The sequence below is a fragment of the Oryx dammah genome, unplaced genomic scaffold, assembly GCF_014754425.2.
Source record: "Oryx dammah isolate SB20612 unplaced genomic scaffold, SCBI_Odam_1.1 HiC_scaffold_23, whole genome shotgun sequence".
Classification (NCBI taxonomy): domain Eukaryota; kingdom Metazoa; phylum Chordata; class Mammalia; order Artiodactyla; family Bovidae; genus Oryx; species Oryx dammah.
This window is the reverse complement of record NW_024070207.1, coordinates 101,788,803-101,814,526: the sequence shown is the minus strand read 5'-3', so window position 1 is coordinate 101,814,526 and position 25,724 is coordinate 101,788,803. Positions and strand designations below refer to the sequence as shown.

The following is a 25,724-nucleotide window of genomic DNA, read 5'->3' as shown; positions in this document are numbered from 1 at the left end:
GTTTTGAAGATGCAATTAATTAATTGTTTGTATGAATAATTAATCCCATATTGTTAGTCCTATTGAAAAAAGAGAATGAGGAACAAGAATGTATTTAGCCTCCAGAAGAAGATGGGAAAACAGAAAGCAAGAAGGAAATACAGTGGTGCCACTACGGGATAGGCAGTGAAGCAGGAACTAGGATTTTAAAGACTTGCAAATTTTACCTAAGGTGACTCTGTTTAAGTTGCACAAATGGGTGCAAACCAAAGTCGTGCCCTGAAGAATGCTGGCACATGACCACAAGTAGGAGGCTCTCTATCTTATGATCTATGATGAAAAATGGGTGGCTTAAACTAGTTGAGCCTTGGGCATGGGCAGAAAGTGAAAGTCGCTCCATCGTGTCCGACTCTCTGTGACTCCAGGCCAGAATACTGGAGTGGGTAGCCTTTCCTTTCTCCAGGGGATCTTCCCAACCCAGAGATCGGACCCAGGTCTCCCGCATTGCAGGCAGATTCTCTACCAGCTGAGTTACAAGGAAAGCCCAAGAATACTAGAGTGGGTAGCCTATCCCTTCTCCAGTGGATCTTCCTGACACAGGAATTGAACTGGGGTCTCCTGCATTGCAGGCAGATTCTTTACCAACTGAACTATCAGGGAAGCCTGGGCATGGGTGGGAGGAGACTTGATAGTTATAATACAACCATTATATTTCTCACCTCTAGAATTTGTTGCAATCCTCCAAATGATTACAGCTGGGGAAAATGTCAATATGTATAGACCAGTATCTCCTGGTTGTGAATACCAATATTTGTGAAAACTCTATCTTATATATGCTTTATTTGTTCAAAATACATGAGCTTAAAAATGTGCTTTTCCCCTCCCTATTGTCACACAATAATTTAGTACTAGAATAACAATCCTCCCAGCATACCCAATGAGTTTCTTTGGTCCTCTTTGAAAGGATTTAATCTTCATAAATAATAGTTAAGTAAACTTAAGACACTTGGACAATTTCTTTAGCTTAATGTATTCAAATCCACAGTTGGCACTTCATTTCTTTTCATTTAAAAATAAATCAACTTGTCTCAATAAGCACTACACACACCTAACAAAATAAATCAAAGCAACACATCTAAAATGATGAGATTCATTTGTTACCTTTACAAGAAATATGCCATTTTCAAAAATGTCTCAACATTTTTTATTAAGTCAATATATATTTTAAGATAATTCACATGCAAGTACTTGAAGGATTTCCAGATACAGATGAGAAACTTTTTTCAAGAGGATTTCCATAAACATATGAAAAACTATTAAATATTTCAAGAGCTTTTCCTTCAGAAGAGAAGTCTCCTGTCAGCTGTACCTAATATGTGATTTTATGTGCATGATTTCCTTTGCAAACTTCCATGCCTTCTATATTCACATTGTAATTTTAGGGGAAAGCTTGGAAAATATTAACTCTGACAACAAATTCAGCGACCTTTAAAGTACAGTTCTATAGACAGTGGTCCTTCTCTCCAATAGCTCCACTTCAATTACAAAAGTGAAAACCACAATGTAATGGACATGAAAACCTAACCAAAATGCCCCTGAAGAAGAGTTGTGCACTTCAGGAAAAAACTGAGAATCCTAACTTAAGCAAGGGACTACATCAAGACACTATTCAGACTCCAAAACTTGCTACTTATAGAAATTAAAACCAGACTTACTTGCTTTGTTTCTCCATGCTAGCTACCCTGAGGCATTCCCATCTTGAATTTAGAAGATTCATTTGTTCTTGCACTTCAGTTTCTTCATCTTCTGATAATTTCCCTGACCCAATCAGCTGACTCCCCAGTTGGAGAACATTGCCAACCCGTCCCTGATGGGATGTCAAATCCATCATATATCCCTGACAAAGAAAGAAGGTGATAAGAGTTAACATATTATGGAAAGCATTATGGTTTTGAATCTCTCTTTTTTTTTTTTTTTTGCAATTTTAAATTTGTAGCCCAGTTAAATTTTATTCCCAGCAAAAGTAAATCCAATACTGTTTATAATATGAATTAATGGATATTAGTAGCTTAGGTCACCTTCTGCAGAAGCAGAGCCTGAGATCAGGACTTATATGCTAGTGATTTATCAAGAAAAAGATCCCCGGGGAGATCTGCAAGGGAGCAGAAGCAGCAGGAAACAGGAAAGGGGAGGGGAGGAGGCCAAGTAAGTGTGTCATCCCAGGAGAAGTCTCCGACTGAGGGGGTAGTGCAGCCTGATATCCCCTAGGTACTCTGGAGTGTAAGTTCTATCTCAGCATTGACCTTGACCCAAGACAAAGGAGCTGTCCTTTCATATTCCTATAGGAGCCTCTGGCAAAATCAAGTCTCAGCACCTTCAAAGTGTTATTCGCCAAAGGAAAACTTCCAAAGCCGCCTACTGGAAAGCCAAATGCATGAACATTTATCTTGCTTCCATCTCAAAATAAACACTAAATTACCAGAATACAAGGATCTTATACAGTAACTGAGGAAAACAGACGGAATTATCATTATGTCATCTGCCCTATTTCATTAATCGATGTTTTGCTTTTACCTCGTGAGTATGAAACTGTTCTTTGACTTCTTCTACATCATTAGAAATCTCTCCTTGTGCTTGCAATGTGTCTTCGGCTGAAAGGAGCCATGAGAGCACTTCTTCTAAAGCTGTCTGGTAACTGTCCAGGTTTGCTTCAGTCTCCATCAATGGACTGCCAAATGACTTGTCTTCAGGAGCTTCCAAACGCTGAACAATAAAACAAATTGGGTGTTATATAATTAGTATCTTTGCAGACTGTTCCAATACATTAAATGATAAATCGAATGAAATATTTAAAATGCTAGAAACGTCCACTCGCATTATCAGAGACATGGACAGCAGACATACACAATAAAGAGCCTGCATTTTAACATCCTCACAAATACATACACAGATTCTCAAATGGCAGTTGGAACCCACTTCAAATTAATATTTGATTAAAGTTCTCTGGATTACTATAAGGAGTGATTTGGTACATTATCTCTTAATGTTAAATGCCACAGATTTTCATCCATAGGCAAACTTTTTAATTCACATTTTGAGTCCTCTATATATACATTATTGGTATTATATTTATGTAATTTTTACAATGACAGTAAAAGAAACATCTCTTCCCAAGATCCCCTAATGAAATATTTCTGAAAATCTTCAGACCAGAAAAGTTATCAATAAGAAAATAAGTGAGGGAAAGGTATAATTTTAAAAAAAATACTTCACTCATACATCCGAAACTTCTAATGGCAGAATGACTTCTATGAATTAAGCCTTTATTTCCAGAAGGCCATGGTTTAAATAATAAGTCATCATCTTAGGCAAAGCAAAATATAAAGTATTTGCTATCAAACTTATTTAGCAGGATGTCAGCTGAGATTCTCAACAGTTGTAATTTCTCCTGGGATCCTAAAGCTGAAAACCCTGGTTATAAAGTGTTCATAATTCTAAAGCAAAGATCCAGGCCACCTATGAAGGAATTGCTAAGAAGGGACCACAAAACTGTCCCACCCTCCTTCATCTACTACCAAGCTCTAAGGTATATAAGAGGAAGCAAAGAGACTGACTGAAGAAATCTGGTGAGAAAGATTCCTCTGGAGAGCAATGCATGTCTATACCTCCATCACCTCAAGCCAAGCAATGGAGACCTCAAGAGACCTATAGTGCAGACAGTACTTGACAGAATGGAATAGTGACCTCTAAACCTGGCTGTGTGCTTGCAGAGATTCAGGAGCTATGGAACTAGTACTACCAAGTGATAGGAGATAGCTCTTGGGATAACCTACATGCCTGCTGATTTAACCTTAAGGCAATTATCAATATTAAAAAATCAGAACAAATAGGAGTATCTGCATAAATTTTTCTTTAGGTGAAGAACATGCATGGTAGGTGGCTGGGCTTTGGAAATCCTGAGGAGGACCACACTCAAGAGGGTTTCCTGCTGAGGTAAGGGACATAGGCAAATAAAGTAGTCAGGGCAAAAACATTGGAAAAATATTTGGAGAGGAATCTTCTCAACACCCTATAGATAGCAAGCAAGCACTAGTCCCTAACAAATGGGATTTTGCAAAGGAAACAAAAGGCAGTGTAGAACCACAGGAAGCTACTTGTTGGGGGAGGGAGGTCATGATGTTGCCTAGAGAAAATGCACTCTTCTGATGGTTCTTATCTGCCATGTCTGCCTTGAATTTCCAGTCCCCAGCAATTCTGGGCCTTCTCTCCTACTGAGCTGCCAGAACCAACTGAATTGTGCTCTTCTGATAAATGCTCCAATTTTGAAACTTTAATATGATAAATTTCTTGAACAATTAAACCCTTTAGGATGAAAAAGCATAGAGGCAGTCTTTGGTGTAATCCCTTCATCAAAGGATGCATTCGTATCTGTTTCTAGAGAACTGGCAGCAATATGTCAGCCTGTTAAGTCAAAATTATCCAACTTCAGGATCTCAAACAGAATTTAAGTCCCAGCAGAGAGCTAGTCGCATGGGCCTCCCCAAGGTCAAGGCAAGTTCTGAAGGTCTTAGGGGTTACAGCAACTTCCATGATGTATTCCTTTCCTCTACTCCCAAATAATGTAAATAATAAATTAAAAGTCATCAGTAGGAGGAAAAAAGTCACAAAAAGATAGCCTGGGAAATGTGTGCAGACAGAAATAGCCTCATGGTTGGAAAACCTGAGCAGTTTTACAATGCTCAAACGATCCCTTGTTTGTTTTATCTGCTTCATGACATTGCCACCTTAAAATTCTTAATAATTCTATCCTTGAACTTGGGTTTTCTAAGTTCAGTGGAGTGATAAAATGTGCATATGAGCAGAGGACACAGATACATTATGTGTCTCTTCCCCATTTGCATATAGTGTTTCTGGTGTCCTCCAAGCCTAGAATTCTGGTAGACCCACAACATGTGGGACCTGAGCAGACTCCCATTGAGTCCAAGTGTCTATGACTGAATGACGGATGGCACTGACAGCCTCGGGAAATCATGGTTTCTGTTTGAACCAGAACTATCTTCCAGTGCAGAAAGAAAGCAATGCTAAAAAAAAAAAAGACAATCAAGAACCCAATCATATCCTTTCATACTCATTTCTTTCCTGTGTTAGCCAACCATTTATGCTACAACTGATGACAGAGAAAGAAAGGGAAAGATAGGGCAAGATGATTCCTTTCCTTTCAACTCCTTCCTTACTTTTCAGTAAGCTGAAGGCACAGAGCATAAGTAGAAAGTCCACCTATCAAGGAGTGAAATAAACACAGCTGAGTTAGTCATACAATGTTTTCACGTTAAGAATGAAATAGAGATGCATATATAAGCTCTGAAGTACAAATTGTGCAATGCTGGTGATTCTGCTTAAGTTAAACGATCTTATATTTGCATTTACAACTGCAATTGCACAGTGTAACAATGGGCAGTAAAACTCACGCTAATACTTTAAAATTTTAATTTTCTTTACTCAGTATGATGTTGAATAGCAATTAAAAAACACGATGGCAAGTTGAGAGAGAGACCATAGCATAAAGGAAACAGCTTTATATTTTGGTCATTTGAACAGCACTTTCCTTCCTGCTTTTTTGAACAAGGGGCTCCAAATTTTATTTTTCACTGGACTATACAAATCGGCAGCCCTGGGTGTAGGTGGGGGGAAAGTACAATTAAATCCTGGATAGTGTGTCTTCCCTGGGTTATAGGTGAGAAGAGACAGGACATTTATTATGAACAGTAGAAAGTGGTTATAAGACCCAGGGACTCTAGAGTCAATCAGTTTTTGGATCTTGACTTGGAGCTGAGGTCTTGTCACCCTGGTAGTTACTTAGCTGCATCATTAGCCTTAGCTTCCTCCTATGTAAAATGAGAACAATAATATAATACTTTCCTAAGGTTGCTATAAGAATTAAAGGAGCGTGTATAAAGCATTTGGCAGAATGCCTGAACCTGCGTAAGAACCCAATACAGTAGCTGATAGCTCTAATTATTATTAGATTTTCTACACATAAAGAACCATTTGGAAACATAGCCTGCTCAAAGGTTACCTTCTTAAGTCACTGTTCACATTTCAAGGGCCAGAAAATTCCTATTTTAAAAAATTACCCAGGAAACATCTAAGAGTAAACATCAGTTAAATGAACCCTTTCTGAAACTGCAACCTCAACCTAGCTCCCATTTAAAAGTTCTAAAAATTATTAACAATCTTGAGTTCAAATAATCTTCTGCAAATGATAAATTGCAAATGACACTATTACTCAAGTAACACAACACTATATTTTACCATTGCACAATTTAGATTAAAAAAGTAAACACTTCATGATTTACTGATATTTACAGAGGCTTGAATTTCTGGAGAAAATTTTAGAAGGCAAATCTTTATACTCAAGGACATGCTGTCTAGCACTCATAAATTCTGAATCTAAAAGTTTTGTCTGAGGATATTCATAAAACAAAAACTTTGCAAAGACAGCCATATTAAAGCTAAATTCAAACAGATAAGCTGTGTGAAATTACACAAATAACTCATTATTTATATCCATAAATCAATTCTACATATATACTTGATTATGGTCAAAATTGTCAGTTAGGCTGTAAATAATTTTTTATTTGTCTAGACCACTGTTTTTCAAATTTGTAAGTCGTGATCCATCAGTGATTTTTAATCATTTCAGTGGAGATGACCAGGAATAGTCTATTTAAAAATAAAAAGAATAAAAATACCAGTCTGTGTAATTTATATTAAGGACTAGACTATTTTGTGATTTTCTGTTTCAAGTATGCATATATATGTATGTCTGTTAAATGTATATGCATGTTCTGATAAAAAAATGATAAAAAATTATAGCTCATGGAACAAAACTGGAAATGATTCTAGAATTTCAGTGCAAGTAAATCCCATGAAAGAAGAAATTTGCTGAATTCCACATTTGCACATTTGCAATAAAACCCTTGGAAGAACATCTTTATATTCATCTTTAAAACAGAATTTTGAAACAAACAAGGACACACAGAGAGGCTTGTGCTTTTGGTTTTAGTTTCTCAAAATATGTATTCATTGTCTTACATATTTGACCTTAGCCTGTGACTAATTCATACATATTACAATAAAGAATTTTTCTATTTAGGAAGCTTTATCTTTGTTTTTTATCAAAAAAAAAAGAGTGATGTATAAGAGATACCAATCATTTCATGAATGGAAGTGCCAGTATCATCAACTAGAAATAATTTTTTTCCCTATGCTTTGATCTTATTTTAATTTCCATCTTTATAACAGTAGTTTATGTTTCTCTGGAGTACATTGGACAAAAAATGATTCAGATGAGAGGCCTAACAATGAATGGATGAAACAATTCTAGTTGTTTTCAAAATTAGGAACACTAAAATTTATTCAACATTATCCACAAGCTCCAGAGGCTTAATTACTACCCTTTTGCATGAAGAATTACTAATGCATAAAAGTGAAACAGTAGAGAAGGGGAAAGTAAAGTAATGAGGAAAGACAAATGGGTATATGTATCAGTCCTGCGATGTCCAGGACAAATGTCTGGAAACTCGTTTCCAGGGACAGAAATTGTCATAATAAAATGGAGAGTGATAGCCCTGATACTACTCCAGATGTAAATATTTTTTAAAATCCAGCTTACTATCTATCTGACCTTGGGCAAGTTACTTAACTTCTCTGTGTCTCAGTTTCCCCATCTGTAAAACAAAGAAAATAAAACTGTATCTCCGTAGGACTGCTTAAAACAGTATATGTGATGAGGCAGATAAAATGCTCAGCATATTCTGGTTTCCAAGAAATGCTCTGTGATGCCTGTATTTGGGGACCAATGTTCATTGAAACAGCAAATGGTTTTTATGAGGAAACACAGTTGAATGAGCTGTGTGTATTTTTAGAAGCATGATTTTGGCAATACAAACTGAGATAAGTCATCAAATGGCAACATATAGGTAGTGAAACCAGCAATCCAGCAAACCACAAAGTTCTTAGAAAAATAGCTGGGACTCTTCCAGAGGGCACAGTCTATCACTGAGTGGTTTTATATTTCTGTTGAAACTCATCTATTTTGGCAACTTCCCCAAATTCAACCTTAAAATGTGTTATGAGTTTTAACCTGGATAAAAAACAGTTTTATTGTTCTTGAATGTATAAATGCTTCAAGTACATTTGAAAATGTTATCACTTAGCTCCTTTAAATGTGTCATACTTCATTTTTATAGAGTCTCAAGTTAGTGCATGAATGGTGAATTGTTTGGTGTATTCTATAATCTTTTTATCCTTCAGTGAAAGATTATTTGAAAGCTAGAGGATTACAGAGGGATAACCAAATGGTTCTTTTACTAAATAATAGAGGAACAGTTCAGAGGAACCAGGATTAGTATCTGGAAATATTCTTGCCACATTTCCACTGTGTTTCCTCTGAGATATAACATGTAAACCAGGGTATTATTCAAAGTATGAAAAATGATTACAGAAGTGATTTATGAGGAATTAATCCATCATGCAACACTGTATATGATATTCACTCTAATGATGCCAGAAATAGGTAATTTTTAATATTGCTTGTGCCTGAAATTCAGTTCAAAGTTAAGCTCTAATGAGGATTTAGGAAAAATTATGGCCTGCTGTATGGCAATATTAAAACAAAAATCACAACAACAACAACAACTACATCTATATTAGCAATAACAACAGCTGCCATTATTTATTGGGCACTTAGTGTCAGTCAATTTGCTAAGCACTTAATGTGCATTCTATCATTTTTCACCACAACAGGTCAGGATGACAGAAAATAGCAGGATGAGGAAACAGGAGCAGAAAAAATGGGTCACAATGGTAATTGGCTGATCTAGTATTTAGAACTAGGATTTTTACACTCTAAAACACACATCCTTAGCACAATTTGACAAATCTCTACTAGGAAGAAACAGAATCTATGAAACAGTGCTTTTGCAAAATATCCTACTATGTGCTGTCTGCTCAGTCACTCAGTTGTGTCCAACTCTTTGCAATCCTATGGACTGTAGCCCGCCAGGCTCCTCTATCCATGGGGATTCTCCAGGAAAGAATACTGGAGTGGGTTGCCATGCCCTCCTCCAGAGGATCTTCTCAACCCAGGGATCAAACCCACATCTTTTATGCCTCTGTGTTGGCAGGTGGGTTCCTTACCACTAGTGCCACCTAAGAAGCCAATATCCTAGTATAACTTATTTAAACTGAAATAAAAATGTACTTATAGCTAAGAGTGGTGATGGATGTTAACTAGACTTAGTGTGATAATCATTTTGCAATATATACATAAATCACATGTATACTGTACATCTGAAACTAATATGATGTTATATGTTAATTATATCAATAAAATAAGTAAAATTATTAGATGAAGTGATATTCTAGATTCATAAATAAATTTATTGAACTACCATTCTAACCCAAATCTCCTTCATCACCTGGGAAGGATTATAATTTCAAATTATTATAGTAACTGTATTGCGAGCTATCATATGCTAAAGTATAAGATGTGTCCATTTATTTATATTTTTAAAATTATTTGGTATTGGGGTATAGCCAATTAAAAGACAATGCTGTGATAGTTTCAGGTGAACAGAGAAGGCACTCAGCCATACATATACATGCATCCATTCTGCCCCAAAGTCCCCTCCCAAGATGGGTCCATTTAAAGAAAGCTAAAAGGAGTTGATAAGTTGACCAAAGTTATTTTTATTCAGAGCACAGTTCAGCTGAGCAACTTTGCCTTTTTTTTTAATTACTTTTTTTCTTATGTTCATCTCTACAAATTCAGAGTCAGTGGTTTCGAAACTACTAAGAAAACACCTGGACCCCATTATGTTGGTGAATCAGAAATCAGATGTAAAGTTCAAAATGATGCCTTCAAGACACAGACACCAAAATCATACAGAAGACGGGGACAGCAGAAAGGCAAGCGTGTGACACAGCCCAGGTGGTGAAGCAGACTCTCTTTCATGACATCAGTATTTCCCACAAGAAGGCATGTGCCACATCCACTCCTTGAACCCTATACCCTCTACAGTTACTACTACTTGTCTGTGATTTTCAATGTCAGCAAAGTTGGTGTTGTTCACTATTACAGACTGTCTCACAGAAATGCAATGTCACGCTTAGACGTTCTGTTTAAGAACAGTGTATCAACTGTACAGACGTGTGTTAGACACATGTGTATATTTACATTAAAAAAAACTCATTCAAAAACCTATTTTAAAAATGGATCTGGAATCTAAAGTGTTCACTTTGGTACCTAGAAAAAACTAGCCACTGCAAAGACTGCTAGTCCTTCAATATCTATTCTTCTCCACTTTCGTTTTTATAGTCACAGACAGGTGAGGGGACTCTTTGGCTACCCAGAATATAAACCATGGTTCCCAGCCTCTCCTCTAATTAGGTGTGGCATGTCACCAAATATTGGCCAGAGTGCTAGGATGTGCGTGACTTCTTAGTCAAGACCTGAGGAGAACAGATATATTCGCCTTTTGGTCCTTTTCTACTTCCTGCACACCATGACACAGACGTGGGGCTGAGCTATCCTTGATCATGGGGATGCAGGTGGTTACTAGGGGATGAAAGAGCAATAAGACAAAAGGACCTCAGTCCCTGAATGATCAGGGTTCTCCTCTGAAGCCAGGATCACCCACATCTAGCCAGTTAAGATAAACAGTTCTGAAAGAGAAATAAACTTATCTCTTAGATAATCTATCACTAAATTGTGTCTTGGTTACCTCCATAAAAATCCACAGCCCTCTAATATACTACCATGCCTTAAGTTTCTAAGGGATGAGACTTTACCATAAAAACATAGATATTTATAAGAGCTAATATAGATTCTAAAATAAATTTTCTATAGTAAAATCCTATGTCTGTCTGATAATACATCTCCTCAAAAACACACTCTCAGTGAAGGCCATAGTTCATTTTCCTTCATCATTTTTAATCCATTCACCTTTCATTTTTTTTTCAATTAATGGAGATATAATTGATACAGAATATTCTGTAAGTTTAAGGTGTACAATGTGTTGAGTTGATGCACTTCTATCCTATGCTACGTGTGTGCATGCTCAGTCATGTCCTACTCTTTGTGACCCTATGGACAGTAGCCCACTAGACTCCTCTGTTCAAGATATTTCCCAGGCAAGAATACTGGAGTGGGTTGCCATTTCCTTCTCCAGTGGATCTTGCTAACCCAGGGATCAAACCTGTGTCTCCTGCATTGGCAGGAGGATTGTTTACCACTGTGCCACCAGGGAAGCCTATGTTACAATATAGCTTTAGCTGATTCCTCCATCATGTAACATACTTACCACATCTCTTTTTGTGGTGAAGACATTTAAGATCCACTCTCTTAGCAACCTTCAAATATAGAATACAGTATGTGCCTTTAGATACTACACAAGCCCTTATGTTCTACGAAAACAGAGACCCTGCCTCCACATGTAACGGAAGAGACAGCACAAAAATAACTAATAAACATTCACTGAATTAAATTGTTTTGGCTAGTTGATTTATATTTATCAATCATTTATCATTAAAACTTGTTTGTTCTTCTAATTTATGTTTCATATAAAATATGTTTTAACCAACTTGTTTCACATGCAAGCAAAGTAATGCTCAAAATTCTCCAAGTTAGACTTCAATAGTATGTGAACCGAGAACTTCCACATGTTCAAGCTGGATTTAGAAAAGGCAGAACACCAGAGATCAAATTGCCAACATCCGTTGGATCACAGAAAAAGCAAGAGAATTCCAGAAAAACATCTACTTCTACTTCATTGCCCACACTAACTCCTTTGACTGTATGGATCACAACTGGAAAATCTTTAAAGAGATGGGAATACCTGACTACCTTACCTGCCTCCTGTGAAACCTGTATGCAGGTCAAGAAGCAACACTTAGAATTGGATATGGAACAATGGACTGGTTCAAAATAGGGAAACAAGTATATCAGGCTGTAAATTGTCACCCTATTTATTTAACTTAAACATAGAGTACATCATATAAAATGCCAGGTTGGATGAAACACAAGCTGGAATCAAGATTGATGGAAGAAATATCAACAGTCTCAGATATGTAGATGACACCACCCTTATGGCAGAAAGTGAAGAGGAACTAAAGAGCCTCTTGATGAAGGTGAAAGAGGAGAGTGAACAACTTGGCTTAAAGCTCAACATTGAAAAACTAAGATCATGCCATCAGGTCCCATCACTTCATGGCAAACTGATGGGGAGACATTGGAAACAGTGAGAGACTTCATTTTGGGGGCTCCAAAACCACCACAGATGGTGACTGCAGCCATGAAATTAAAAGACGCTTGCTCCTTAGAAGAAAAGCTATAACAATAGACAGCATATTAAAAAGCAGAGACATTACTTTGCTGACAAAGGTCCATCTAGTTAAAGCTATGGTGTTTTTAGTAGTCATGTATTGATGTGAGAGATGGACCATAAAGAAGGCTGAGCGCTGAAGAATTGATACTTTTAAACTGTGGTGTTGAAGAAGACTCTTGAGAGTCCCTTGGACAGCAAGGAGATCCAACCAGTCCATCCTAAAGGAATAAGTCCTGAATATTCATTGGAAGGACTGATGCTGAAGCTGAAACTCCAATACTTTGGCCACCTGATGCAAACAGCTGACTCATTGGAAGAGACTGTGATGCGGGGAAAGACCGAAGGCAGGAGGAGAAGGGGACGACAGAGGACAAGATGGTTGGATGACATCACTGACTCAATGTAAATGAGTTTGAGCTCTGGGAGATGGGGAAGGATGACAGAGAAGTCTGCAGGCTCTAGGCTTAAGAGACTTTGCCATAGAAAAGGAACTAATGAACACATAAATTATTAAAAGAAATATTGGAAAGAAGTACATACATTTTTTTTTTAAATATCTTTTGGGGTCGCAAATAGTCGGATACTGCTAAGTGACTGAACAACAACAAACCAACTATCATGTTTTAAAAAACAGGAGCATCATGGTAGCATATATCCATGATTTTAAATCTAAGGTTAACATACACACTACTATATATAAATCAGATAACCAACAAGCACCAACTGTACAGCACAGGGAACTGTACTCAACATTTTGTAATAACATATAAGGGAAAAGAATCTTAGACAAATATATATGCATGTCTAAGTGACTCACTTTATTGTACATGTTGAAACTAACACATTGTAAATCAACTCTACTGCATTAAAAAAATGTAATACATCGTAATGATAGAATAAAGGGGGGAAAAACAGATGATCATTTCTACTGATGTAGAAAAAACGTTCAACAATTTCCAACAGTCTTTCATGACAAAAACACACAACAGTCTTGGAATAGTAAAGAACTTCCTCAACCTGATAAAAGATATTAAAAAAAATGTATGTACTTCTTTCCAATATTTCTTTTAATAATTTATGTGTTCATTAGTTCCTTTTCTATGGCAAAGTCTCTTAAGCCTAAGGAAGTTTAGAAATAAATAACAAAGGATTTAAATAGAAACAAAATATCCAATAAAATATCCAATAAACAAAAAAAATACCCAATAAAGAAGATATCATTAAAAAATAAAGTTTACAATCAAATTTTGGATAAATATCAAAAAACAACTATGTGAAACAACTTTCTCCAAAATTAACTTGGTAGTTCATGAAGGATTTCCAGTGTAGTTATTTTTTTGTACACATTAAATCATATGACTCTTACATCCCATCCATAGAGGGGCCCATTTTCCAGATGAGGAAAACTTGAGCTCACACCAAAAGATGCTTGAGGACAAATCAGACTCCCTACATTCCTTCTTGTCATTCTGAAGGGCTGGAGGAATATTATAAGATCCACGGATTCCAAAGAAGGAAGATGAACTCTGTGATATTTTTTGGTATGTTTCAATAATTTTAAAAGTCAATATTTGGTTGGAATTCATATAACCTGGGAATTCAAACAATCAGGGATTTTCTAAAAGTAATTTTAAAATAAGACAGTTACAAAATACCTAAGACGACCAAATCAATTCCTAATGTTATTTTCCTCAACTCGATCTTACCTACTTTAAAGTAGGCCTAATGCAAATATACCAAGTCTTAGTTATTTTAATCAGTCTTTTATAAATATCTAAAACAAATATGACTCACTGGATAATACTGAGCTGAAAAGTATTCATAAGCGTATTGCTTTAGGCAAATTATTTTTTACTTACCAAAATATTTGAAAACGGGCTCATTATTTTCCAAGTTTGTATGTATTTATATAAATAAATTATATAACATTTATATAAAGTTCCAGTTATAAATAACATCTCCCCAAAAGACTACTGTCAATAGAGTTTACTATAACATACAGAGAATGCTCAATAGTGAGCTATGAAGGAAATTAACCATTATGCGTTTCCATGGAGCCATTGAAAACTTCTTGCTTTATTTATCAGAGTATTCTTAGCTATTTATTCATTTGTTCAACAAGTTATCAGATTAGATTCCACCAAAATACACAAACCTGACTACAGCTGTACTCATCCTAGCCTCCTCACTTCGTATGTCAATGGAGAATCTTACTCTATTATATAATCCAAGGATACCTAAACCTTAAACTTTTGCTGTCAAGGGCTAGATAGTGAATACCTCTAGTACTGCAGCCCGCTGCAGGCCACCTGCACCTCCTCAGCTCTGTCACTGCAGACTGCAGCACAAAAGCAGATGTAGACAACACAAAAGTGAATGAGTCTGGAGGCGTTCCAATCAAACTTTGAAGTACAAAAAACAGGTGCCAGACTGACTTAAACCCTTAACATGCAGTTGCCTTTGCTTGATAATTTGCTTCCTATATGAAATCTCTTTATGTTCACAGACTCAAGAATTTCTAACATTTAATTATCTCTTCTCCCACCAACATCTCCCCCTCAAACTGGCCCTACCGGGTGGCTCTGCCACTCCACTGAAGGACCAAGCCAGCCTCCTCTAAAATCTCACTGCCCTCCCAGTCCCCACCCCAACTCCTGTGTGCAGCAGAGTCTCAAAGGCATCACTGTGCACAGAACCAGTGCCTGCCTTCAGGAAACTTCAATTTGGTCTCACTTTAGAGTCAGCTAAACCTTTCAAATTCCTGAGCCTCTAGAATTTATAAGCAGTGTGTGTTTGGCAAAGTTATTTCATTTCAGACTCTGGGTACACACCTGAAAATGGATATTATTATATTAACTTGGTGCGTGTAAGGCTTACAGATAATATACAGAGTTTTTAGCAACATTCAGCATCACCCTTCCCATCCAACCTTTATAAAGTCACTGCCATTGCCTCATTGTTCTTATTTTGTACAACACAGAATACAGAAGTAGAAAGTAACATCAACAAAGGGGAGTTTGCTTTTACTTAAATTCTAGGTTGTAAAAAATAGTAACCTAATTCAACATACTTTGGCCAAACAGGTAACTTCCTCAAATACACTGGTTATTTCTACTTCTTTTAGGTACACCAGCTACTTGAATTACGCCATCTCCTTGCATATATATTATTTAAATTCCTTGGGTTTTCTCTTTATTTAATTTGCATGCTTTTCATCCCCTGTCCTTGTTCCTAGCAGGTTGATGTGGTATATCTTTCAGAAAAACTCTCATGGTGCATTAAATGTAAGCTCCATGGGTATAGAGTTTTGTTTGTTTTGTTCACTACAGTGTCTGACAAAGAGTAGAACATACTAAATCTTTGTTGAATAAAAGAGTGAATCTCCTAGTGCCTACCAGGTAATAATTTTCCATCTTACTTTATATTAATATCAGGGCATTTTTCATAAGTCAGATAGACCAAAGATATTGTATCTTTCCGCATTAGAGCAGAGAGAAGAAACAGCATACCTCACTCCTATTGAAAGCACCTACTGCCTTAGTATACTGTTTGTCTCCCTGATCTCTTCAAGGAAAGAAAGAGATCCTTTGTTTAAGGCCTTGAGAACTTGACATTTATAAGGAAAATGCAAATGATATTAAGCCCTGGGAAGACTCTGGATAGATTTCTTTGTCAGCCACAAATCCTGCTCTCTGCCTCAAGCCAAGTAATAAAGGCCCGAAGCAGTCCTCTGTCCTGCTCCTGTAGGTAGGTTAGTCAGCTGAGGGCAACGGGTAGTTCTTCTATTTTATCACTGGCTCCTAACAATATTGTGCCTGCTTCAAGGTTTACACTGAAGGGTCTCACTGACCATGAAAGCTCTTAATCTGAAGGTTTAGAGAACTGAGAAGAGTATACAAAGGCTCACTGTATTTGACAGAAATAAAAGGTGTGAAACCTTTTGACAAGTTTTCAGTCTCTTGATGTGCTAACATTTCTTTTCACATCTTGGAATGAAAGACTCAAAAGTCAGATTTAGGGAAGATTCTGTAAGAGGATTTAAGGGTATACACGTGTATATTATAAAATGAGGCAGTGGAAAACATAAGGAGGAATGCCAAACAGATCCCCAAGTGAGTGTGACATAGAAAATGTATGTCAGAAAGACGTATGTGGGGACTTTCCTGGTGGTCTAGCAGTTAAGAATCTGCCTTTCAATGCAAGTGACAAGGGTTCCATCTCGGGTTGTGGAACTAAGATTCCACATGCCTTGGAGCAACTAAGCCTGCCTACTGCAACTAACAAGCCCATGTGCTCTAGAGCCCGAGTGCCATAACTAGAGAAGGCTATGCACCACAGTGAAAGATCAAGCATACCACAACTAAGACCCAAAGCAGCCAAATAATTAAAAAAAAAAAAGGCATATGTGTGTCATAGTCTAAAAAAAAATTCTATTATTATTGAAATGACTTGTTCTTTTATCTTCAACAGTTTGGTGGAAAGCTGTCTGGCAAATGACAGCTTTCACAATTTCACGTTCACTTCTTTTTCATTCCTAGTGACACCAACTAGGAGCTATTCTGCCCTCCTGGGACATCTGACAGTATCTGGAGGCAGTTTGAATCATCACTGCTGGGAGTGGAGAATACTGCTGACTTTGAGGACATCTGGTGGGTAGAGGCCATTGTTATACATTCTACACTGCATAGCTCAGCAGCAGCATAAGGAAATACTATCACCACCCACCTCCCTGCCAGAAAAACACGATCAGGCCCCGAATGTCAAGACCAACACTGTGAGAAACTCTGCTAAAACAACACAAGGATGACATTAATGACATGCTCCCCAAATTGATTCCTTCTCGTCTATCTTCGGCTTGTTTCAACCCAACTTGAGAATACTTGTGATGTTTCTATGAGTGTCTTACTCTTACATACAATAAACATGGGTAATTTTAATCTTAGAATACAGTCCCAAATTCATATCCTATCATTTAATGGTCTCAGATGTTTTCCTCCATTCTCTCTTTCACAGCTTTCACTTCAGTTCAGTTCAGTCGCTCAGTCATGTCCAACTCTTTGCGACCCCATGAATCAGCACGCCAGGCCTCCCTGTCCATCACCAACTCCCGGAGTTCACTCAGACTCACGTCCATTGAGTCCGTGATGCCATCCACTATCTCATCCTCTGTCGTCACCTTCTCCTCCTGCCCCCAATCCCTCCCAGCAGCAGAGTCTTTTACAATGAGTCAAATCTTTGCATGAGGTGGCCAAAGTACTGGAGTTTCAGCTTTAGCATCATTCCCTCCAAAGAAATTCCAGGGTTGATCTCCTTTAGAATGGACTGGTTGGATCTCCTTGCAGTCCAAGGGACTCTCAAGAGTCTTCTCCAACACCACAGTTCAAAAGCATCAATTCTTCGGCGCTCAGCTTTCTTCACAGTCCAACTCTCACATCCATACATGACCACAGGAAAAACCATAGCCTTGACTAGATGGACCTTTGTTGGCAAAGTAATGTCTCTGCTTTTGAATATGCTACCTAGGTTGCTCATAACTTTTCTTCCAAGGAGTAAGCGTCTTTTAATTTCATGGCTGCAGTCACCATCTGCAGTGACTTTGGAGCCCCCCAAAAATAAAGTTTGACACTGTTTCCACTGTTTCCCCATCTATTTCCCATGAAGTGATGGGACCGGATGCCATGATCTTCGTTTTCTGAATGTTGAGCTTTAAACCAACTTTTTCACTCTCCTCTTTCACCATCATCAAGAGGCTCTTTAGTTCCTCTTTGCTTTCTGCCATAAGGGTGGTGTCATCTGCATATCTGAGGTTATTGATATTTCTCCTGGCAATCTTGATTCCAGCTTGTGCTTCCTCCAGCCCAGCGTTTCTCATGATATCCTCTGCATATAAGTTAAATAAGCAGGGTGACAATATACAGCCTTGACCTACTCCTTCTATTTCGAACCAGTCTGTTGTTCCATGTCCAACTCTAACTGTTGCTTCCTGACCTGCATACAAGTTTCTCAAGAGGCAGGTCAGGTGCTCTGGTATTCCCATCTCTTGAAGAATTTTCCAGTTTGTTGTGATCCACACAGTCAAAGGCTTTGGCATAGTCAATAAATCAGAAATAAATGATTTTCTGGAACTCTCTTGCTTTTTCCATGATCCTACAAATCATCAATTTTCATGTCTCATCTTCCTACTTGTTTATTTCTCTATTACCAACATAGAATAGTAAAATAAACAGATAAAACCACTTTCCCCAAAACTTAAATCATATTCTCCTTTAAGTTCTAGCTCAAATCTCATCTCTTGCATGATTTTTCCTAAACCTTACAATAATGCTCTTCAATTCTGTAAATTGTTCATCTTTATTAAAATAACACTTGGGGTTTTATATTCCTCTTTTTAAGTCACTTTGTTCCATAGCAATTTTGAAGAGTGATTCAACTTAGCTCCCCTATTCATTTTTCACCCAATCTACTAGATATTACAAAATGTTTAGCTAAAACAATTAAATCTTATATCATCTAAATTGGTATTTCTTGCAATATCAAGTGAAAACGTTTATATTTATAATAGAGATTCAAAACCTCACAAAAACATTTCATGTATATTTTAAATAAACAAAATTTTTTTACTTTCAAGTTTCTGTGTGTAGATGTTAAAGATTTCCTAACTGACATGATCATGAGACTATTGTCAAATATTCTTTTTGAAATGCACTCTCCATAGCACAAATTTCCTATATAATGTAGTTCCTTTCTTAATCATTGATCAATACAGAAATTTGCCTTGAAAGGAGAGATCAAGTGTTTTTTCCTGCTTTTGGAAATCTCTGAGAAGTAGCATAGTATGCATAGCCATTTGCTTACACAGAAATGTTCAGCATATTTGGAAGACTTTTTTTTTTCTTTGAAAAAAATTATGTAGAACACTTCTGTGCAATAAATATTTTCTGGGACACTCCCATTTTACTGAAAAATAAGTATTTTACTACTGGGCACCTCTGACCTTGAATATTCATTGCAAGGACTGATGCTGAAGCTGAAGCTCCAATACTTTGGCCACCTGATGCAAAGAGCTGACTCATTGGAAAAGACCCTGATGCTGGGAGGGATTGAGAGCAGGAGGAGAAGGGGACAAAAGAGGATGAGATGGTTAGATAGCATCACTGACTCAATGGACATGAATTTGAGCACTGGGAGATAGCGGAGGATAGAGGATCCTGGCATGCTGCAGTCCATGGGGTTGCAAAGAGTTGGATATGACTTAGCGAATGAACAACAACAATTTTACTACTTAAAATAATACAATTGGTAAATCCATCTAACCATTCATAGTCAATGCAACAGATATAGAACACCAGTGATGTCAATAAATGAGGCCCAATTGCATTCCATATGATTAAAGATTTCTGACTGAGGATATGAAGTACCATATGTTACATGCCATCATCTGAGAACCTGCATATTAGTAAAATTTACTAATTTCTTAATTTCAAACAAAGTATGCATATGAAGAGACACAATAATATGTTCTTCTGAAATCCCAGTGTATCATCTTTTTTATCTTGTGGTTCAGTTCAGTTCAGTTCAGTCGCTCAGTCGTGTCCGACTCCTTGTAACCCCATGAATCACAGCACGCCAGGCCTCCCTGTCCATCACCAACTCCCAGAGTTCACTCAAACTCATGTCCCTTGAGTCGGTGATGCCATCCAGCCATCTCATCCTCTGTCGTCCCCTTCTCCTCCTGCCCCCAATCCCTCCCAGCAGCAGAGTCTTTTACAATGAGTCAAATCTTCGCATGAGGTGGCCAAAGTACTGGAGTTTCAGCTTTAGCATCATTCTTTCCAAAGAACATCCAGGACTGATCTCCTTTAGGATGGACTGGTTGGATCTCCTTACAGTCCAAGGGACTCTCAAGAGTCTTCTCCAACACCACAGTTCAGAAGCATCAATTCTTCGCCACTCAGCTTTCTTCACAGTCCAATTCTCACATCCATACATGACTACTGGAAAAACCATAGCCTTGACCAGACAGACCTTTGTTGGCAAAGTAATGTCTCTGCTTTTGAATATGCTATCTAGGTTGCTCATAACTTTCCCTCCAAGGAGTAAGCGTCTTTTAATTTCATGGCTGCACTCACCATCTGCAGTGATTTTAGAGCCCCTCCCCCACAAAAATTCTTGTGGTTAGGTGCTCCCCATTCTACACTATGCTCTAATATATAATGCTTTTTTCACCCTCTAAACTATTATAGAATTTATAAACAGAACACAAGTATAATACATTGAGTGTTTACTATTTGTAAGGTGTGCTGCAAGCACCCCATTACACTACCTAATTTAAACTTACAACATAAGGAATGCTTGTGTGTATGAAGTTGCTCAGCCGTGTCCACCTCTTTGTGACCCTGTGGACTGTAGCCCACCAGGCTCCTCTCTCCATGGGATACTCCAGGCAAGAATACTGGAGTGGATTGCCATTTGCTTCTCCAGGGGATATTCCCAACCCAGGGATTGAACCCGGGTCTCCTTCATTGCAGGCAGATGTTTTATCCTCTGAGCCACCAGGGAAGCCCTATAGACAGTACTGTCTACAAATAGAAAAAGCAAGAGAGTTCCAGAAAAATATCTTCTGCTTTACTGACTATGCCAAAGCCTTTGACTGTGTGGATCACAACAAATGGTGGAAAATTCTTCAAGAGATGGGAATACCAGACCAACTCACCTGCCTCCTGAGAAATCTGTATGCAGGTCAGGAAGCAGCATTTAGAACCAGACATGGAACAACAGACTGGTTCCAAATTTGGAAAGGAGTACGTCAAGGCTGTATATTGTCACCCTGCTTATTTAACTTATATACAGAGTACATCATGAGAAATCATAGACTGGATGAAACACAAGCTGGAATCAAGACTGCCAGGAGAAATATCAATAACCTCAAATATGCAGATGACACTACCCTTATGGCAGAAAGTGAAGAAGAACTAAAGAGCCTCTTGATGAAAGTGAAACAGGAGAGTGAAAAAGTTGGCTTAAAACTCAACATTCAAAAAAAAGAAGTTATGGCATCCAGTCCCATCACTTAATGGCAGATAGACGGGGAAACAGCGGAAACAGTGAGAGACTTTTTTTGGAGGGGGCTCCAAAATCACTGTAGACAGTGAGTGCAGCCATGAAATTAAAAGACACTTGCTCCTTGGAAGAAAAGGTATGACCAACCTAGAGAGCATATTGCAAACCAGAGGCATTACTTTGCCAACAAAGGTTTGTCTAGTCAAAGCTATGGTTTTTCCAGTAGTCATGTATGGATGTAAGAGTTGGACTATAAAGAAAGCTGAACACCAAAGAATTGATGCTTTTGAATTGTGGTATTGGAGTAAACTCTTGAGAGTCCCTTGAACTGCAAGGAGATCCAACCAGTCCATCCTAAAGGAAATCAGTCCTCAATATTCACTGGAAGGACTGATGCTGAACCTGAAACCCCAACACTTCGCCACCTGATGCAAAGAACTGACTCACTAGAAAAGACCCTGATGCTGGGAAACACTGAAGGCAGGAGGTGAAGGGGACAAAAAAGGATGAGATGGTTGGCTGGCATCACTGACTTGATGGAAATGAGTTTGAACAAACTCTGAGAGTTGGTGATGGACAGGGAAGCCTGGCATGCTGCAGTCCATAGGGTCACAAAGAGTAAGACATGACTGAGTGATTCAACTGACTGACTGTCTACATTTTACAGAAAGGATACTTGATATACAGAGGTTAGAAACTTGCCCAGGGTCACCATTAATAAAGAGCAGAGATGGGAAACATTTCAGTATCTGTTTCATAGAAGCCTGTAATTGTAACTAAGTTACCTCACATATTTTTAATAACTTAAAAGGAAGAAATATTTCCCAAAGATAGCTAGATTGGTAAAATTGCATTTAAAAATCAAACTGTAATACTGTGCCATACTTTATGTGAATGTAATGATGACATGCCTTTCACATACCCCAGGAAACACTGATAGAATTCTTCGATTCATCCAGTCTGCCTCTCCCCTAGACCCTTCTATGAATAATTTCATATGTTTAAAATATGGTTGGCTTTGGTGTACAATTTCTCTATTCTCAACAGATAACTTGTTCATGTAAAGATTTTTAAATATTTACAATGGGCTTGTTTAGTGAAATGCCCTAAAATCTACTGATACACTCAAATTTTTAATCACCACATAAAATTATGGATACTATAAAATATGTAATGACAATATCACTGGGATTTTTTGTTGATATATAATCATACTTGGAACATACATCAAAATCTAAAAAATGCCTATTGGCATATTTCAAATTGTTTGCTCTATTTTGGGAAATAGGAAGGGAAAGAAAAGGGATAAAAATGCTTTCTTTGTTCACATACTGAGATAATTAATACTATAAAAACAATTTTTCATTTTTTAAAAATACTCTTGAGTAGTGTCAGCTATCATCTTCTTGATTTGTATAACCCCTGGAAATTTTCTACAAAATCACTACTTATTCTACTGAAAGGTACTTTTTAATATATTGGCCTTATTTCATATTATACTAGGAAGGAAACAGAATTATCGCCACAACACAAATTAAAACCTGAGTATTAAAATATAGCAGCAATTAAAACCTTTAAAGTGAAGATGAATTAAAAACATGCAAATGAGCAGGAAAGGAAGGTCAAGTATGTCTTTGTTCTGGGGAAACTATAAATCAGGAAGAGGAAATTCACTGAAGCTAGAAGGGAGATAGTCACAAATGTGTTTAGAAACTTCTGATTTAGAAATCCTCGGATGCAGCTCAATCTGACCTATAAAGCTTTTTGGATAATCAAATTGTGCCTAGGCCTGAAGGTACACACATGACATTTGTTTAAAATAATTCTGATTGCCTTGTAAACCTCTTTTACAATGTTATTAACACGCGCTGCTCCATATACTTGGTCACCATTGCTTATTTCTGCCACTGTCCCAGAAGAACCATAAACTGCCAATTATCGAGGGAGTAGTTTATCAGAGTATGGATTATCTGGAGCTCTTATTCCTCTTCCATTTGGCCTTTTCACAGCTCATTAGCACCTCAACAAGGAAGTTAAGGCTAAAGAAGGAAAGGCTGCCGAAATTCAAAATAATGAAATTTGCTCCCTGTCAGCAGCATATACAGGAAAAACATTTAGAAATGCCTGAAAAGTTAACCAAAATGGGATCCACAAAGATATTTAATGTATACAATGGCAATGTGTCTTGACTGATGTTTTTTCCAACTATATTGCCTGAAATATTGACTAAACTGACTGGAGGTTTTGGCATCCTACAGGACTCAGAGCCCTTTGCTTTTTGGATTAACAGGCCCCCTTTAGAGATATCACTTGCCAGTGAGCAATACGTAACACTCATTGCCGATATATTGAGCATTTTTTAGTGTGAAGATGAGAAATTGAAAATCAGTTTTCCAGAGGAAGATTTATGACTCAATAGTCACTTGGGGGAGAAAAGAGTGTGCCTGGTGGACAGAGCTAAAAAGTTCCTTGTTTAGTTTTAGGCTGACCTGTACATTTGATGCACCAGCAATCCTGACTCTCCTCTAGGGAAAGAAAACCATTTGAGGTAAAGCACAATTACACTTGATGGCTAAATGAGTTTGCCTTGGGTTCTTGTGGAATCTAATAGTTTTATGACAGATATATAAGCACACATTTTTTCCACAGGACAAATACTGATTTTTCTTTATCAATATAAATGTCTATGTATCAAATACAGGCTAAAATAAAAGAACCTAATGCATAGTTCAGAAAACATTATTTAAGATAGGGAATGACATAGAGGAAACAAATCTTTAAAATGTATTATACACACACACACACAGGTTTTAACAGTGATGTCTGTAATGATATTTTTAAATCATTAAGAATAAAACATACAGAAAAGATTAAAAGAACTTCCTTTCTATTCATCACACACTCAATCTCTTATGACTGATTCTCTTCCTCAACTTTTTTATCCAACTATCACTATTTAAGGACCAGTGAAATGTGGGTTTAATGAAATATAAAAGCACTGACTATACTAATATAGACCTTAATGAAACTGAACTTTCTCAGGAGGCAACACTTATCACCCAAAACACAGCATGAACAATGTATACAAATGCATAACCAAATTCACATCAAGTTCATGAGACAACAGTTTAAATTTCAAGTCACCAATCTGGTACTTTTTTTTTTTAATACTGTCTTGGTTTTGCCATACATCAACATGAATCTGCCACGGGTGTACACGTTTCCCCAATCCTGAGCCACCCTCCCACCTCCCTCCCCATACCATCCCTCTTGGTCATCCCAGTGCACCAGTCCCAAGCATCCTGTATCCTGCATTGAACCTGGACTGGCGATTCGTTTCTTATATGATATTATACATGTTTCAATGCCATTCTCCCAAGTCATCCCACCTTCTCCCTCTCCCTCAGAGTCCAAAATACTGTTCTATACATCTCTGTCTCTTTTGCTGTTTCACATACAGGGTTATCGTTACCATCTTTCTAAATTCCATATATATGTGTTAGTATACTGTATTGGTGTTTTTCTTTCTGGCTTACCTCACTCTGTATAATTGGCTTAAAAAGAAATTCATGGGTAGAATCAATAGATTTAAAATTCAATGTATTTTTCTTTCACAGGAAGTATCAGATCAAGCCAAAATGCTATTTTATTGCCTATCGGAAAAGGAATTTTTTTCAAAACATTACCCCAAAAATATAGACATTATTTAAAAACAATTATAATCAAATGCTTCAATCATAATCTAGACTACACATACATACGTATATACTTGTTTTTGGAAGAAAAAAGGTACTCAGAAAATTAAATCTCTCCTATTTTCTATTCATTATAGGTAATATATCCTTAAACATAGAAATTGTAATGCCACAGTCATTATTATTTTGCTTTTTAATAAGTAAGATATTCACAATGAACCAGTAAACTTATCTTTGTCAAGCCATTCTCTAATAATATTGAAAGCTTTATGATTTGTCATAGTTCAGTTCAGTCGCTCAGTCATGTCTGACTTTTTGTGACCCCATGAACTGCAGCATGCTAGGCCTTCTTGTCCATCACCAACTCCCGAAGTCCACCCAAACCCATGTCCATTGAGTAGGTGATGCCATCCAACCATCTCATCCTTTGTTGTCCCCTTCTACTCCTGCCCTCAATCTTTCCAAGCATCAGGGTCTTTTCAAATGAGTCAGCTCTTTGCATCAGGTGGCCAAAGTATTGGAGTTTCAGTTTCAACATCAATCCTTTTGATGAACACCCAGGACTGCTCTCCTTTAGGATGGACTGGTTGGATCTCCTTGC

The 25,724-nt window shown here is 37.4% G+C and overlaps 1 protein-coding gene across 6 annotated transcripts in view; it reads right to left on the bottom strand.

The window, feature by feature from the left end:
• DMD (dystrophin) overlaps positions 1-25,724 on the bottom strand; it is a 2,254,125-nt gene that overhangs the window by 1,613,293 nt on the left and 615,108 nt on the right. For all 6 annotated transcript variants that reach the window (XM_040266338.1, XM_040266336.1, XM_040266334.1 and 3 more), the window contains 2 exons: positions 2,554-2,742; positions 1,695-1,876 (listed from right to left, as the gene is read on the bottom strand). In XM_040266338.1, coding sequence (XP_040122272.1) covers positions 1,695-1,876; positions 2,554-2,742 — 371 coding nt within the window. The remainder of the gene's footprint in view (positions 1-1,694; positions 1,877-2,553; positions 2,743-25,724) is intronic.